Raw genomic sequence first — 18,682 nt, 5'->3', positions numbered from 1 at the left:
ATTTAAACAAGACAAAACAACATCCATTAACTGGCCAGAGGACTGCCATAACTTACAAGTTGGTGGTAGGTCAAAGATACTATCTTTTCTACCCTAGGAGATCTTCCATTCTTTCAGATATCTACAAATGTTATTTCTTCAAATCCATGACAAACCTTGGCACAGTAAAGTGTTCTGGGGGACAGGACTCTATTTGGTGTATTCCACGTTAATATTAGATATTTGAACATCCTTATTATATGAGTAATAATTCTACCAACCTGTATTTGGTTTTCTGGACATGATGAAGTATATTGTTTATTTATTAATAAAAGCATTAAACATCTCAGCAGTCTTTCAGTTCACTCACTAGAACTTTCCTTTAAGGTAAAAAGGATCCCAAACTCCATAAGAAAATGTGGTAACATGTTGTTGGTTTTAATTCTTTTGACTATATTAAGTCTTTATTAAACTGATTTTCATACTATACTAAACTAATTTTAGAAATAAGGAGGGGAAATATATCTGCCTAAATAGTGGGAATCTGAGAATGGAATGTTGGGGACTGAGATATAAAATAAATTTTTCCTTGATACTCATTGATCTGACATAGGACTACTGACACTTTATCCATTTCATAATTATAAGAGAGTGCGGACTCTGTGCTAGGACTTGATTCCTGCCCTTGTAGGGTTACGTATTTGTGGGAAAGTTAGACAAGGACCAATGAACAAACAAAATGATTTAAAATTGTGGTGCATAATGCAAAGAAGGAATATATGGACCTAAGGGAGGGTGTGACAGGAGGAAGGGACAGAATTTTCAGGGTACCTACCCTAGTAAGGGAATCATGGAAGTTCTTTGAGAAGATGGCATTTAAGCTGTAATCTGCAAAATGAGAAGGAGCCATCTATAGAGTGAGGGCTAGCCTTCTAGGGAGAGGAATCAGCATGTGCAAAGACACTTTCACAAGTGTGTCATAGACACTTTTACAATGACCATGTCTTTTTCTTGACTGTTACAGCATTATGATATCATTTGATATTATACCCTTTATACCAATTAAATATTTCCAAACAAGATATGCAGTTCTATTAGGATCATTTACCTTTATGTCACTGTTTTTTTTTCTTTCAAAACAATGAATGCACATTTTAAATGTTAAAGCAGTAAGGTGCATGATGCCTAACCTAGATTTTTTTTTAATATTTTATTTTTTCATTCATGAGAGACAGAGAGAGAGAGGCAGAGACACAGGCAGAGGGCGAAGCAGGTTCCATGCAGGGAGTCCGATGTGGGACTCAATCCCGGGGGATCACGCCTTGGGCCAAAGACAGGCACCAAACCGCTGAGCCACCCAGGGATCCCCCTAACCTAGAATTGTTAAATAAGCCAGAATATCTGACAAATCCCCTGATAAACCAATATAATTGCATATGATGGATCACTAAAAATTTTGAATTTTTCTTTGCCAGCTCTTTAATTTAGTTAATAAGATCTAAAGAGTGACAACATTCTCAGTGCATCCGCCTCCTATCAAAGTTCTTTTTTTTAGAGTATCTTCGAAAACAATGGAATAACTTGTAGGAATCTGTTATCCAATTGGGAGATAGTTGTTTACCTATTTGAAATGTGGTTCCCAAGTTTTCCTTTGATTCCAAGATATTTAATCTACTGTTCCTTTGTCACAGCCTCTGGGATCAGGCTGCAAGATCTTTCTTTTCTAGGCTGGAAATTCAGCACTACTCACAGCCATTCACCATCTTCACATATATATTCAACCAATCAGAATACTTGTATAAATATGTTTCTTAAAAAAAAAAAAATACGTTTCTTTTTTTTTTTTTAACTGAGATTTAGGGTAGCAAGCAAGTGAAGAGCAGCTGACAGAAAGAATGCACTATGCCTTCATATATGTGACCTTTATTTGTTATTTGTATTCATTTGAGAAAGGACTGGTTGAAGTGTAATTTTGGAACACTATGAAATTAATTAATAGGAAAAGAAATGCTGTGGATTTATAACAGAAGGAATGTTTAATGTGAATTCTTTTTTCAATTACCTTAGAAACTCTTAAAGACCTAACTATAACCTATCTACTAGTTTATTTTTTTTATCTACTAGTTTAATGCCAGTAAATTTGTTATACTAATCTAGAGTAATTTGTATGATGTAAATTTCTACTTGGACAAAATATTTTATTTTCTTTACCTTAATAAGTCTGAAATTTTACAGTATATTTAACTAAGTGTTCTGCATATGGTAATAGCATGGTAGCTTAGAAATGATCTACATTTGAAAACTGGAAATTTGTTTTTCTTTTTAAAATAACCTCAATAGAATTGTCAACCTCTAAACAAAGATTTTTAATTTGTATTTCTCCAAAGAGAAAGATGTAGGCTCAAATATGATGACTGCATTTTCAATAAATTGTATTTCTTTCCTTCCTTGACATAATTAGATCACTTTCTTAAAACCTAAAAAAATTATGGAATATACATACAAAACATATACAATGCACAATTTACTATATATATGTATATATATATGAAATGTAGTTCGTTAATTGTGCAGTGTAATATAGGGTTCAATTATGTGGATATGTCATACTCTATCCATTATCCTTTTGATGGACATTTGGATTGTGTTCAATTTTTTACATTTTTAACTTTGATGCTGTGAATATCCTTGTACATATCTCCTGGAACAGATTTATACTTTTTTATACAGACTTTTTTTTTTTTTTTTAAACTTTTGCACTTTTTTTTTATTTTATTTTATTTTTTTATTTATTTATGATAGTCACAGAGAGAGAGAGAGGCAGAGACACAGGCAGAGGGAGAAGCAGGCTCCATGCACCAGAAGCCCGACGTGGGATTCGATCCCGGGTCTCCAGGATCACACCCTGGGCCAAAGGCAGGCGCCAAACCGCTGCGCCACCCAGGGATCCCTATACAGACTTTTAAAACTGTTTTTTTGTGACATTTTTGTGTATATGTGCAGCTCAAACCAATTTGATTTTTGTCAAATATATATTTTTAATTGAGTAGGCCAAATTGACAGGTTAAGAAGTAAAATACATGATTAATTCTTTTGAGTGCTAGAGAATTCATATGATTATCCCTAAATTAAAACTCACTTAGATGAGAAAACATACTTGAATTCATTTCTGAATATTATTAATCCTAATTCAGTTGAAAAATGTGTCCATCAAGCCCAATTTATTTTACCATTTCATTTATTAATATAACTAATATTGGGGTAGAAGTCTGCAATTTTGTTTTTTTTTTTTTTTTGACTTTATTTCTTTGAGAGAGAGTGAGTGTGAGACAGTACATGCCAGGGGAGAGGCAGAGGGAGAGGGAGAAATAGTCTCCCTGCTGAGCAAGGGGGCCTGATTTGGGGCTCTATCCCAGGACCCCAGGATCATGACCTGAGCTGAAGGCAGATGCTTAACTGACTGAGCCACTCAGGTGCCCCTAACTGTACAGTTTATAAAACAACTTTACATACTCTGTTCCTCTTGAGTTTCACGATCATCAAAGGAAGCAGATATTAGTAATTATTCTCTTTTTCTAGATGCATCAACTAATGCTCTACCAGATTAACAGACTTGCCCAGATTCAAACTCTATTACCACTCTGAATCTATATGATACATACTATTGATATTTTATATATACCTTTTTGTAGGTATAGTAGACCAGTGTGCTATTTCTTGAGAACTCTGACTGAAATTCAGTTTTTTTCCACAGTTCCATCTCTCTTATGCAGAAAAAGAATTGTTGGAGAGAGAGCCAAGAGGAGAAGCCCATCAGGAAGTTCTTAGGCGAGCAGCCAAAGATCTTCCCATCTATACCCGGACCATGTCTGGAGGTACATGATAATGAGTGCTTTGGCACGATTGTTGTGGTGACTGTCAGCATATTTATATACTTGAAACTGTCAAACACTCATTGAAACGCATTGTGTTATGTCTTGGGTGGTTTATTGAATCTGTCCTATACAATTCCATAAAACAGACCTGTGAATAACAGCGTGGCCCAGAGATCTCAACCGCATCCACACTGACTTGACTTGTCTTGTGGCTTTTCTAGTCACTTAGCTGGGACTCAGTGGAGATGTTAGAACTGCTGAAATCTTGATTTGTAGTTATATTTAAAGTTTAAAAGTTTAATTATAGATCTTCGTATTTAAAAGGGAGCAATATCTATAATGAACATAACATTGGCAATTTTACACAAATTTAAAGCAGTAATTGTATAAAGTAGTATAAAACTTAAGGTATTGTTATAATTTCTTTATCTTTAAAATGTATGGTAATTTTCACTTTTTTTTTCTATCTCTTTCCTTTTCCTTTTCCTTTCCTAATGCAATTCAGTTAATAAATCTCTTTTACCTGGGTCAAAACCTTTTAGGTAGTATAACAGCTATCTAATTAAAGAATTGTCTTTAAAATGGACACACACCAAGACTCACCCAGAAATTTTGTAACTTTAGGCCTGTGCCACCCACTTTGGTAGCACTAGCCCTATGTCCTGTTGAGCATTTAAAATGTGGCCACTCCAAATTCAGTTGTGCTCTAAGTGTAAAATACGCACCTGGTTTCAAAGATTTAGTATGGCAAAAAGACTGTAACATATCTCATTAATATTTTTATATTATATATATTTGTTTCTAACTCACTTGAGAATCAGAATTGAATCTAAGTCAAGGTCTTGCAATTTTTTCCTGTTTGTTTTTCCTATTTCTCAAAGGGCAAGTGGCAATTTCTTGATTTAATATTAATGCCACTGGTTCTGTGGCACAAAGTCAGATGTGCTTGTATACTTCTATGTATATTGACCCTACATAAGCCTAAGCAAATATTGAGGAAATTTAATCTCCTTAAAAAAAATTACTGCACAAATTTCCAAAACTAGTTAACGACAGTGATGGTATCAGGTATGAAAAACTAGTCTCCATGTTCCTAGGACAGGGCTTTTTAACTGTACAGCTTGATACACTGGATTAAGAGAAAGGGAAGAAGCATAAGTCATACCATAATAAAGTATTAATTTCTATTAATAATAACTACACTTTGGATTTATAAGTCATCTCCTTCGGTAGTTTGTATAATGTTAAGGCTGTTAATCTCTGTTCCTCTCAGGTGTTAGATACCTACCTCCTGAGATGAACTTATGGTTCTTAAGAGTTGTGAAAGTGTGGAATACAGTCTGGATCTCCTAATATAACCTTTGTTTATATTTTCAGTGCAAAAATTCTGGATGCCTGCAAAATCAATATTAGCCGACTAAAGTCATCAACTAAATTAAATTACACACAAAGTATAATAGATGATGTTGGTCTGATTGATCCCCCTCTGGAATATATAGAATATAGAGGTGAACACGGTGCAGAATGGACATTCAGGGGAGCAGCCACAGTCCCACCAAGGCGAGAACGTGAGAGGGGTGCTTCTTACCTCACCCCCAGCCAAGACCCCAGGGTTCTCTGGAAAACTTGCTTCTTCATCCTGAGAAATTTTGTGGATTACTAAAGCAACTGAAAAGTTCAGTTGATGTTCATGCACTTTATATTTTATAGACAGAATTGAAGAAAGTGGATGGTAATGTAAATGAAGATTTTACTATCCATTTTAAATCCACAGTACTTCCTCCAAACCCCAAAGAGAACAATGCTGGTTGCCTAGATGAAACTGACTGCCCTAATAACAAGGGGAAAAATCCAACCACATTCACACTTTAGTGTTGGGCGTAGTGAAGCAGGAGATTATCTCACGTGCTAGTCCTGTGCTTTTTCCTGATCCAACCATCTTCTGCTTTCTTACAGGGATCACCAAAAGTTATTAGATTGTTTTTTATTTTTATTCTTATTAATGAGGACTCTTTGCTTTTTTAGCTCTCTCTTGCCCTTGATCTCTTTCTACAAAAAAAAAAAATTTTTTTTTTGTAGATTTTGACTAAGAAGATAACAGCTAGAGGTGATGGAGCTTATCGTTTTGCACACAGAAATTAATAATATTTTCTTTTCAACATTACCCAAAAGGGTTTTAAATTACATAAGAGATATATGGATAAACTCTGAAAAAATGAAAACAAGACAGTTAAAATTCTCTTTGGTAGGAGCTTTTAAGTGATAATCAGGTGGTTCATTTTAAATTACAGCGGTATAAGTTTAGTTGATATTGGCACATGGAATTTTTTTTTTAATTTTTATTTTAATCACCCAGTGCTCATCGTGACAAGTGCCTTTCTTAATCCCAATCACCTATTTACCCATATCTCCACTTCCTTTCCTCTGGTAACCATCAGTTTGTTTTCCATAGTTAAGAGTCTGTTTCTTGGTTTGTCTGTCTCTTTCTCTTTGCCTTTATTCATTTTTTTTGTTTCTTAAATTCCACATGAGTGAAATTATATAGTATTTGTCTTTCTCTGACTTATTTCACTTAGCATTATACACTTCAGCTCCATCCATGTCATTGCAAATGGCATGATTTCATTCTTTTTTGTAGCTGAGTAATATTCCATTGTATATATACATAGCATGACTTTTTTATCCATTCGTCAATTGATGGACACTTGGGCCACTTCCATTTCTTGGCTATTGTAAATAATGCTGCCATAAACATAGGGGTGCATGTATCCCTTTGAATGAGTGTTTGTGTATTATTTGGCTATATACCCAGTAGTGAAATTGCTGGATGGTAGGGTAGTTCTATTTTTAACTTTTTGAGGAACCTCCATAGTATTTTCCAGAGTGGCTGCACCAATTTGTATTCCCAACAGTGCATGAGAGTTCCTCTTTCTCCACATCCTCACCAACACTTGTTGTTTCTTGTGTTGTAGATTTTAGTCATTCTGAGAGGTGTGAAGAAATACCTCATTGAGGTTTGATTTGCATTTCCCTAATGATAAGAGATAATGAGCATCTTTTCATGTTTCTTTTGGCCATCTGGATGTCTTCTTTGGAGAAGTAGCTGTTTATATCTTCTTCATAGTTTTAATTGGGTTATTTGTGTTGATTTGTGTAAATTCCTTATATGTTTTGGATACTAACCCTTTATCAGATACATCATTTGCAAATATCTTCTCCCATTTTGTAGTTTGCCCTTTAGTTTTGTTGATTTGTTTCCTTCACAGAAACTTTTTATTTTGATGTGATCCCAATAGTTTATTTTTGCTTTTGTTTTCACTTGCCCTTAGGGGATATATCTAGAAAAAAGTTGCTATGGCCGATGTCAGAGAAATTACCGCCCGTGCTTTCATCTAGGATTTTTATGGTGGGACACCTGGGTGGCTCAGCGGTTTAGCACCTGCCTTCAGCCCAGGACATGATCCTGGAGTCCTGGGATCGAGTCCCACATTGGGCTCCTTGCGTGGAGCCTGCTTCTCCCTCTGCCTTTGTTTCTGCCTCTCTCTCTCTCTGGGTCTCTCATGAATAAATAAATAAAATCTTTAAAAAAAAAAAAAAGGATTTTTATGGTTTCCTGTCTACCTGTAAATTTCTTCATAAATTTTGGTCTTTAATCCATTTTGAGTTTATTTTTGTGTATGGTGTGAGAAAGTAGTCCAGTTTCTTTCTTTTGCATGCTGCTGTCCAGTTTTCCCAATACGATTTGTTGAAGAGACTATCTTTTCTTCGTTGAATATTCTTGCCTCCTTTGTCATAGATTAATCGATGTTACAATTGTGGGTTTATTTGATTGTTTTGGCTATTCACATATTTTGTTGTTCAATACAAGTTTTAGGATTATTTGTTCTAGTTCTGTGAAAAATGGTGTTGGTTTTTTGATAGGGATTGCATCAAATGTGTAGATTGCTTTGGGTAGTAGGGACATTTTAACTGTGTCATGGATTTTTCTAATCCACGAGCATGGAGCATCTATCTATTTCTTCATGTCATCTTCTATTTTTTGCAGCATTGTTTTATAAAAGTTTTCAGAATACAGGTCTTTCACCTCTTTGGTTAGGTTTATTCCTAGGTATCTTATTATTTTTGATGCACTTGTAAATGGGATTGTTTTTTTTTTTTTAATGAGAGTAAATTTCTGTTTATGAAAGACTATATAAAAAAAACTATTTCTACATTGTTTTGATTTCCTGAGAATTATTACCCACTTTTATTTTTTTTATTTATTTTTTTTTAATTTTTATTTTATTTTATTTATTTATGATAGGCACACAGTGAGAGAGAGAGAGAGGCAGAGACATAGGCAGAGGGAGAAGCAGGCTCCATGCACCGGGAGCCTGATGTGGGATTCGATCCCGGGTCTCCGGGATCGCGCCCTGGGCCAAAGGCAGGCGCTAAACCGCTGCGCCACCCAGGGATCCCCTACCCACTTTTATTTGAGAGGTTTTTGTTTTGTTTTGTTTTGTTTCCCCAGTGTACTTTAAAGTTGAAATAATCATCATCGGGAGAAAATCTAGCATTGCTCACCAAACTCACCGCTTAAAGTGCAACTATAAATGTAAAAAAATATATATAATAGTTTTCAAAGACTTAGTATGAAAAAATGTAAAATATTTGATATTTGTATATTAATTATATGTTGAAATAACATTTTTGACATAGTAGGTCAAATATTATATTATCTTAAAATTAATTTCCCTGTTTCTTTTTCTTTCTTTTAACATAACTCCTAGAGAATCTAAAAGTACCATGTGGCTCACATTATATTTCTTCTGTATGATACTGCTTACAATATGCTGTAATGCTCTGCATGAGTCAGTGATACTGTGTAGCTTTCCCTGGAATGTAGCTGTGATACCTCTTCATTCAGCAATGAGCCAGTCATGCCATTAATCTCTGTAGTTCAGGAAAAAAGAGAGCTGTAAGGGGGATGATTGAAAACTTATTTTAATACTGAAAATAATTCCATATAGGTCTTGTCTGAAAAAACTCATCCTAATCTTAGTTTATAGCAACTGTTACCTTTTTCAGAGATCATAATATTAGCTAATGTAACAGTGGTAATTATTTGTTTCAAGTACTTTTTCCAAATTTTAAATTCATTATTTTGATTTTTATTGACCCCATGGCCCACCTAATAACTGTTCTCCTATAATTTTGGAGACTGCGTGTATCTTGTAAGATGTCTGTGTACTGAAATAGCATCTTCAATTTAGTCATCCATAATTGTCTTTGCTATCTGTATTAGAGAAGAAAGGATCAGGATTACCATTATAAGAATTAAGATTGTGTATTGAAAATGCTTCTTCCAATACTCACTTCTAATCTTGTATCTCACCCAACAGAGAACATGTGAGCTCTTTCCCAGTTTAAGCAACTAATAGAATTTAATAGTGTTTCTAAAATGTGTTTCACATAAAACTTCTATAATGTGGTTGTATCATCAGGTACTTATCCTGTTAAGGTACTGGAAAGAAGTTGATTTACTTGAGGGAGACATTTTGTTTTCTTTGATAGAAATGGACATATTTGCATTCTTTGTGAGCCTTCCACCATTACTGACAATTAGGAATGCCTTAGAAAAATTCCTCCCATAAGATTCTCTATTCTTGAAAAACCTCTCTAGAGAACTAAGGCTGGAGGCACTTGGCTGGCTCAGGCTGTTGAGCAGAGTGACTCTTAATCTCAGGGTCATGAGTTTGAGCCCCATGTTGGGTGTAGAGATTACAAAGGAAGGAAGGAAAGAAAAGAAGAAAGAAAGAAAGAGAGGCTGTAGGCAAGCCATTCTATTTTTGTATTTACACAGCAGAATATCTCATTTTTACCAAATTCAAATTCACTTTGCTTTTTTAGAAGTTAAATTTGGATAGATGAAAAAGCCATTTAATTGTATATTCAATTCAGTGTTTAATCTAAGACTAAGTGGAGCTTTTTGTCCCTAGCAATCCGATATTGTGACAGATGCCAACTCATAAAACCAGACCGCTGCCATCATTGTTCCGTCTGTGATAAGTAAGAAAACCTTTTACTTCTAAAATGTGTACATCCTGGTGGTCTTTTTAATTAATAATGTTTCTTTCCTCACTGTTTTCCAGATTATTTCCTTTTCTTCTTAGTTGTGCTTCTGAGACCTTTATTTAGGACATAGAACCGGACAGCCCCTTGCATTAATATGAGTGTGGCTTAGGACCATAATCACCTAATTGTCCCTTTTCCCCCAGATTCACGCTGATGTGAATGAAGTACACAAGTTTTGGTAACTCAGACTTGGCTAGTTCTATTTAGTAGACTTCTGTGACTCTTTTTTCACCTTTATAAAGTTAGCTCATTTGACTTCACAATAATCAGATATTGTTAGATACTGAATACACCACAAGGACAAGTGTTACTTAGCTTAAAGATTGATACTAAAGGGTAAACTTTTATCCAGACTTTCTGTAAATCTGTTGACAATTTTGCACTTTTTTAGCATAAGGTATTTAGCATATTGGATTGTTTTTAGGAAATAGGTTTTTTGATTTGTATTTTAAAGTTTGTATATTTTGAGAGTTCTATAATTATATATCATAACTAGAATTGGTTATAATGTATTTAAGATGAGGACTTTTATTTATTGAATTTTTAGATAAGTAGGTTTGCAATATTTTACTTGCCACAACTTTCTAAATAACTTTTATATTTCCTTTTTATACTTAATGAGATTAAAATTTTATGAAGTGTTAAATTTTGTGTGTTTGTGTGTTTATTATTCTTTTAGATGTATTTTGAAGATGGATCATCATTGCCCATGGTGAGTATGGCTCTATATGTAAACACCTTTCTGTCCCTTAGAACTTAATAAATTGAATCATTTATCTGTTTAAATCTTTTTATAAGTGAAATCTTGCCTTAGCTGAACCAGGAGGTACTTTGAGATTTAGTTTCTAGTATTTGTTGAATTAGCTCAAAAGAGGTTTTACTTGGGAGAATTTCCATGGAATAACTTTAAAGCCAGTAGGTTTTTTTTTTTTTTTTTAATATTTATGTATTCACGAGAGACACAGAAAGAGACACAGGCAGAGAGAGAAGCAGGCTCCATGCAGGGAGCCTGACGTGGGACTCGATCCCGGGTCTCCAGGATCACATCCCGGGCTGAAGGCAGCGCTAAACCGCTGAGACACCTGGGCTGCCCTAAAGCCAGTAGGTTAACATCATAAAAGTTAATTTGTCATATTTTCTTAGAACAAACGATTTTGTCTGCACATGCATAAACAGAAAGATTCTGAAACCCTTCCCAGAAACTACACCAAAATGTATTCATAAATTATACACAATACCTCACTGAAAGTTTTGAATAACGAATTAATTCATCTCAAGCTTTGACAATTTATTTTAAATAAAACTTGACATTGAGGAGAATCGCAAATACATAAATACACACGTGTTTAAACAAGGTTTCCACTTGAAATTTATTAACACTTAAAAAAATAATTTTAGATCAGGCACTTTAACAGAGGATGATTTGAAAGCTCTAATTAACTAATGAAGATTAATTTTTCTACCGCTCCCTCTGATTTTTCTTCTCAGTGTGCACCTATCAGTGACAACTATACTCAGGGTGCCAGCTAGGTTGGATTTGGACATAGCGCATGATTATTCTACAAAGGCTTGCCTTCTTTCCAGTGACCCTAGAAAACGGTAGACATGCTTTCAAATTTGTGCTAGGTGTAAGTGGAAACATATAGGGAATAATTATCTTAGCAGGAAATAATAGGGGAATGTCGGCTTTATAATATTTTCTCTCTCTAGAGACCTCTTGCTTTTCTCCAGCTAGATTTTCTTCTTTCAGATGTTAAGGCCAGTTAACTCCTATGAGAGTGATGTTCTCAATGAATAGCCTCGCTTGCTATTAATATTCATTTGTAGTCATTCTTTTGCTTTCCTTGTTCTTTCATTCTGTTCTTTCTCAGCAAGTGTTTTTTTCCCCCAACATCTTATAAGTTTTCTTTTTAAAAAATACTTTATTTACATGTACATGAGAGACACACAAAGAGAGGCAGAGATATAGGCAGAGGGGAAACAGGCACCCTGTGGGGAGCCCGATGCGGAACTTGATCCCAGGACCCCAGGATCACACTCTGAGCTGAAGCAGACTCTCAACCACTGAGCCACCCAGGCGTCCCTGTAAGTTTTCTTAATCCTCCCTACATTCCTCTCTTGGCCTCCCAGTAGCTCATGTGTCCGGGCCTCACCCATAGGTGCACGATCCACCTGTGCCTTCGTTGCACCTGCTGCAGACAGTTGGCATGCCCTTGGCAGTTCTTGCCTCAGGCACTACTGTTTTCTTTTCTTCTCTGCCCAAGGGCTCTCTATTCCGCCGAGGAGTCTGGGTCAGCTGATCAGCCAAGCAGTCCAGACATGCCAGGGCATTAATGCTTCCAGAGTCCACCCCCAACTGGCAAGTGCCTGGCCAACAAGACATGCTTTATGTGCTTTTCTGTCCTCCTTGTTTCAAATAAACTGTATCCAAGTTCTTGTCTCAGGGTCTGCTCTTGGGGTGGTGGGGGAACACATACAAAGACACTCTTCTTTTCCAAATAGCAGTGTATTCTCGGTATAATTTAGTAGAGTGGGAAAGAAATCAGGGACATAGAATTGACCTTGATTTTTCTGACTCAACAGTAGTATGAGATTGTGATGATAAGGAATGGAGAGGTGGAAACAACCAGTATTAATCCCAAGCTTTACACACCTGTAAAGCGTGACGTGCCCTTGTTGTCCTCACTAAAGCACATAAATAGGAAATAACAATTTACTATGATAGCAATTTTTCTAAACCTGCTATTAATTTGCCATTATAAGAGACTTTTGACATAATTTGGCAGTCTTTCAAATTTTGACAGATCCTGTTAAATAAGTGAAGAGGAACAGATATAAGGCTATAGAGGTTTTAAAAATAGGTGCAGATTACATACCCACGTACTCCCTGTTAGCATGCTCACTCTGCATGGCAACATGGAAGTTGGATGAGCTGACTACAGTGCCTTTCAGCTTCTGTGTCCTTGCTTCTTTGCACTGTGGCATCCCCTGCCACGGCCACTGTCACAGCCAGTGCCTCAGCTCTGGGCACGCCCTTGCTACCAGCAGTAGCCAGGTAGATTTGGGAAGGGTTTTGTGCCAAGGGCCTTGTGTTCTCTTGGTGCCAGCTGAATGAAGCAGCCATTTTATTTATATATTTGAAATTTCAAGTTACAATGTTAACTTAAAAAATTTATAGATAATACGTACTCTCAGTTCTCAATTCAAAAATAAAATAAGTGGGGCCCCTGTGTGGCTCAGTTGGTGAAGGGGCTGACTCTTGATTTTGGCTCAGGTCATGATCTCAGGGTTATGAGATTGATCCCCGCATTGGGCTCCCTGCTAGTCTGCTTAAGAATGCTCTTTCTCTCTCCTTCTACCCCTCATATTCTCTCTCTAAAAATAGATAAATCTTAAAAAATAAAAAAATTTTCAAAAATAAAAAAAAGTGATCTTCCTGCTTCTCTCTCCCCCGCTGCCTCTCCTCTTCACAGGGAACATATCACTAAATGTCATGTGTACTTTTCAGATATAAATGTGTGTGTGTGTGTGCTACATTTTTTTATACACACACAAAAATATTTTATACAATTTCTAGTGCGAGTAGTTCCACTGTGGATTGAGTTCTGTGCCTCTTTCCCCTCTTCACTTAATATATCCTGTAAAATTTTTTCTTATCCGTATATAAATAATCTTTTTTATAGCTATTATGTCAATATAACAGTCATTTATTAAAAGATCTTCAGGATGTTCCCAATCTATAGGGCAACCTTATTTTGCAGATCTTACATATAATTTTAAAGTTCAGTATCTGTCAACTTTGAGCATTTGAAAAATCAGAAAACCGTGCTGCTTTGTGGTCAGTGGCTTCAGCGTATCTGCTGTGGGTAGTTAAGATGGTCAGGGGATCAACCTCACACTTGTGTTTTAACTAAAATAGAAATCCTGTAGTATTTACTTTATTGAGTCTCCCACCGAAGAGCTTTTTTCTTTGAACATAAAATTTTCATTCATTCGTTAATTATATTAATGATATGTTTTGACATGCTTGCCAAAGATAAGGTAACACTAATTAAATTCAGTAATTTTAGCTTTAATTTATTGAGTGCCTATAATGTGTTAGAGATTACATATAGATATATATGTGAAATCTGTAGTACTTACAACTTAGTGTTGCAAGTACTGTATAATTTTCTAGAAATTATAGAAATTATTTGTTCTTTTATTTATTTACCCATGAGAGACAGAGAGAGGCAGATACATAGGCAGGCTCCCTGTGGGGAGCCCAATGCGGGACTCGATCCCAGGACCCCGGGATCATGACCTGAGCCAAAAGCAGATGCTCAATGCTGAGCCACCCAGGCATCCCTGCTTTGTCCAATTTTAAAGAGGAGGGGGAAGTAGAGCTCAGAAAAGTTAAAGAGTGGGCTTAAGGTCACATGACAAATTTTTTGGACTCCAGAAGGCCACATTCTTTCCTTTTTTTCCCCCCTGCCTATATTATGTTCTTTTCTTCATTTAGAATCAGAAAGCAGTTGCCCTGATTCTAGGACCAATAGCTGTTTGCACTGAATTTTAAACAGTATATAAGGGATATTTGCCTTGGGCATGTTTTGTTTCTCCATATAAAATCATTCAGACTCAGGATACATCTCTTCCTTTTCAAATTGAGTCTACAAAGCAGTAGGGAGTTAAAACATTTCACTGTGTCTTATGAAGAGTTATTTTATAACTATATTTCCTCAAGTGTAAAGTACTTATCAAAGTCTAAGATACTTGGTTTTTATTTACTGACTTTCTCTTCTGTTTCCTAAGTGGCAGATAAGGCACATTACGGCATGCTTGTATTATTTAATACAAAAGCTGCTTCTTTACATTCCCATAGGGAAAGAAACAATCTTTCTTATCCCTTTTTATTTTCCCATAGTCCACAAGAGAGTCATTGTCTTCACCCCCTCTTCCAAAGTATTATGGCTCCCCAGCTTCTGTCTATGCATTTTCTCCTCTGGAAACCAACACAGGGAAGCCAAGGGAATATCCTATATCCTTTGGAGATAGAATACAATTAGACTAGGCTTGTTTGGAACTCTGCAGTATTATTCCTTGCCATTACTTCATTCAGATGTCATAGAAGGCAATCTTAGTAATTGGTCTGCACTCACACTAGAACCATAGCTGTTTTCATACAATGTGCACCTACAATTTTTGCCTTCTTTATGAACTTATTTGCCGTATACAAAACCCTTATGTTCCAAAGTTACTAAATCCAGTGTTGTTCCCTTTACTTTGTTTCTTGAGATAGGTGATATCAATACTTTTCTTCCCCCATCCCCAAATTTTCAGTTTACTCATAAGCCAGGAAAACATTTACCTTTTTATTTTTTTTAATTAAAAATTTTTTTTTATTGTAGGAACACTTACATGACACCTACTTTTAACAAATTTTTAAGTGCACAGTACGGTATTGTTAACCATAGGCACAGTGTAGTACAGCAGACTTCTAGAGCTTATTGGTCTTGCACAGTTGAGTAAACATTTTTCACGTGTATGTTGTTTCACTGTAAAAATCATTTTTTAAAATGATTTTATTTATTCACGAGAGACACAGAGGCAGAGACATAGGAAGGGGGAGGAGAAGCAGGCTCCATGCTGGGAGTCTGATGTGGGACTTGATCGCAAGATCATGCCCTGAGCTGAAGGCAGATGCTCAATAACTGAGCCACCCAGGTGCCCCTTGCTTTAAAAATATTAAAAGAAAAATGTCTCCGTTTGTTAGCAAAGTCAGTAGAGAATGAGATCAGCTTGGGAACATTAGAGTAAGATAGACATTTGAGGAGAGGAAACAATCTGTGTATATTCTATGTGATAGGTTTATTTAGACCAATTAACAAAATGACCTTGATCAGTGAAGATACTGGCCACTTAAGTGTTGTATCATGTTTACATGATCATCCTGAAATTCCCTTGTCTTCGTCAAAAGGAAAATTAAAAAAATTTTGATGGAAAAGTGTGACTATAAAGTATTAGTTGTATTTGTATTTATACTTAATTGACATAATAGTTTGAATTCTTCTCCTCTCTCCAAAATACTCAAACTGAGAATTACCAATCTCCATGTTTAGAATCAAAGGTTATAGAGCCAGCTCTCTGGAACATTTATCTGACAGATAGGGAAAATGAAATTCCTGTAGACTATTTAACTTGGTCAAAACCACATAATTATTGAGTGTCAGATGTACTTTCTGACCCTGGCTGTCTGACTCTCAATCCTATTTCTTTTCTTAAACCTCCTCTGGATAATCTGGTTGTTTCACTGGTATGCTGATGGCATGTGAGTAGTTTGCAGATATTTCATTAATTTGGGAATACCTGAAAGATTTAAGTTAATCATAGTTAGAAATCAAATCCAAAGAGAAAGAGTTTAGTAGATACCTCTTATCTGCCTGACTTCATTGGGTTTCTCACTGGCTCTTTGTTTTTAGGGATGTGCTTATTTACAAAATTGGACATGAAACATAGTTACATGGTTCATGATTGATTAAAGCAATACCACATATCAAATTTAAAAGTATAAACACAAATTCCTTTTTAGTGAAATGGACTTCTTCAATATTTGTATGTGTAAAGAAATCTTATGAGTCATACTTAAAGAAATGCCAATAAATTTTAAATGATAGGAAACCAAATTCTGTATTAAAGGTGTGCATATGTAGACCTAGTTTAAAAGTGTACCACTCACTGAAAATGTTGTTTTTGTTTTGTTAACAGGGTGAACAATTGTGTTGGATTTTCAAATTACAAATTTTTCCTCCTTTTCTTGGCTTATTCTCTGCTGTACTGCCTTTTTATTGCTGCTACAGATTTACAGTATTTTATCAAATTTTGGACAGTAAGTCAATACCTTGGTGATTTTTTTTTCTGGTACACAAAATATATAATTGATTTTCAGTAATTGAGTTATTTCGGACACTAATTTTATAGACTAGGGTCTGCAAAATTTATATGCAATCAATATATATATATATAGTCAATCCTCATTGTTCATTTATATATAATCAATCCTCATTGTTCACAGATTTATTTATATATAGTCATTTATTTATATATAGTCAGTCCTCATTGTTCACAGATTCTGTATTTGTGAATTCTCTTGCTTGCTAAAATTTATTTATAATCCCCAACTCAGTGCTCACAGAGCTTTTGTGGTCATTTGCAGACATGTACAGTGTGGGAAAAATTTGACTCACCCCATGTGCACATTCCCAGTTGAGATCAAACAAGGCAGCATACTGCCTTCTTTTTTCTTCTTCTTGTTCTCTCCTACTGTAAACAAGTATGCTTTTCAGTCTGTTTAGTGTCACATTTTTTTTGCATTTTTGTACTTTTTGTTGGTGATTTTGCTGTTTAAAATGGTCTTCATGCTTGATGCTGAAGTGCTTCTTGTGTTTCTAAGCAAAAGAAGACTAATATACCTTATGGCGAAAATACATGTGTTGGAGAAGCTTCCTACAGATGTGAGTTACACTGCTGTTGGTTATAAGTAATGAATCAACTATATATATTAAATGTCAGTATGGTGTTTTTAAGCAGAAACACACATAAAACAAGGTTGTATTGATCAGTTGATGAGAATATTGTGACCAAAAGCTCCTAAGAACCTAACCCTGTAAATTTCATGTGGCAGTGGTTCCATATTTACACATTCAGTGTTCATGACACCTTTATAGATCATAACCATTGCGAATAATGAGAATTGACTTTATTAGTTTTTTTTCAGTATTTAAAAATTGAAGTATTTTCTTTATGTGTATAAAGACTATTTTTTAAAACTATTATGTCTTTATAATATCCTGAGTTTTTATTAGGTATTGCTTGATTAGGCTTTAAGTAGTTCATTTGTTTTTCTGTGCTATATATTTTAAATGTATGCAAAACAAAATTATAGTATTATATATATCCAAGTATTATAAATATCCATAGATACTCCTTGTTGACCCCAAACAATAGTAAAAAAAAACCAGTTATCCCAGGCCAGGATTGCTTTATTTTCACTAAATTATCCTTTATGATGGTAAGACTCTCTAAATTCCTAGATAATTTAGGTCAGATTTGAACCACACTGAGTAGTAAAGATTTATTGAATGCCTCTGTGTGCCAGTTTCATTGCCAACCACTAGGAATATACAGGTATATGGACAGGCTCCTAGCATTCAAGAATACTTTAATGTCTATCATGAAGAATGATCCCTAATCAGTGTCTGAAAGAATATTACCTCACTGCTTCTCAATCCTCTGGATGGTTTTAGTTCCAAACCATAAATATATATGTAAAGGAATGACCAGTTTTCACTGTGAGGATTCTGCTGTCAAAAGCTGGGAGTGAGACCTGGTGAACCTGTGTCAATATAGGATATCAGAATAGTATAACCTTCTCTCAGAAGGGGACCCCTCCTAGCAGCTCTGATGCTTCACCAAGTGTTCATAGACCAAGCCCACTATTCTAGACTGGGTTCAGGTCTCCTTGGACAGTATGTATAGTAAGAGACAAGCTAATTTTGCTTTGAGAGGGCCTGTTTTATTACCTGGATATTGTAAAGGTTTGTTTTAGACTGATGTTATGCACTAGTGTCGATCTTTTCTGTGATGCTATTATTTAAAATAGCTTAAAGCATTATTGTGGATGTGTTGTTGTACGTGTTTTTGTAGTTGATGCTGTTGTTTTGTAGTAATGTAAA

The 18,682-nt window shown here is 35.3% G+C and overlaps 1 protein-coding gene across 2 annotated transcripts in view; it reads left to right on the top strand.

Moving 5' to 3' along the window:
• ZDHHC2 (zinc finger DHHC-type palmitoyltransferase 2) overlaps positions 1 to 18,682 on the top strand; it is a 64,097-nt gene that overhangs the window by 27,290 nt on the left and 18,125 nt on the right. For both annotated transcript variants that reach the window (XM_055335571.1, XM_055335572.1), the window contains exons 4-7: positions 3,734 to 3,854; positions 9,833 to 9,902; positions 10,648 to 10,680; positions 16,716 to 16,836. In XM_055335571.1, the coding sequence (XP_055191546.1) occupies positions 3,734 to 3,854; positions 9,833 to 9,902; positions 10,648 to 10,680; positions 16,716 to 16,836 (345 nt within the window). The remainder of the gene's footprint in view (positions 1 to 3,733; positions 3,855 to 9,832; positions 9,903 to 10,647; positions 10,681 to 16,715; positions 16,837 to 18,682) is intronic.

This window comes from Nyctereutes procyonoides, unplaced genomic scaffold, assembly GCF_905146905.1.
Source record: "Nyctereutes procyonoides isolate TBG_1078 unplaced genomic scaffold, NYPRO_anot_genome, whole genome shotgun sequence".
In the NCBI taxonomy this organism is placed as follows: Eukaryota; Metazoa; Chordata; class Mammalia; order Carnivora; family Canidae; genus Nyctereutes; species Nyctereutes procyonoides.
This window is presented reverse-complemented; position numbering and strand designations above follow the sequence as displayed.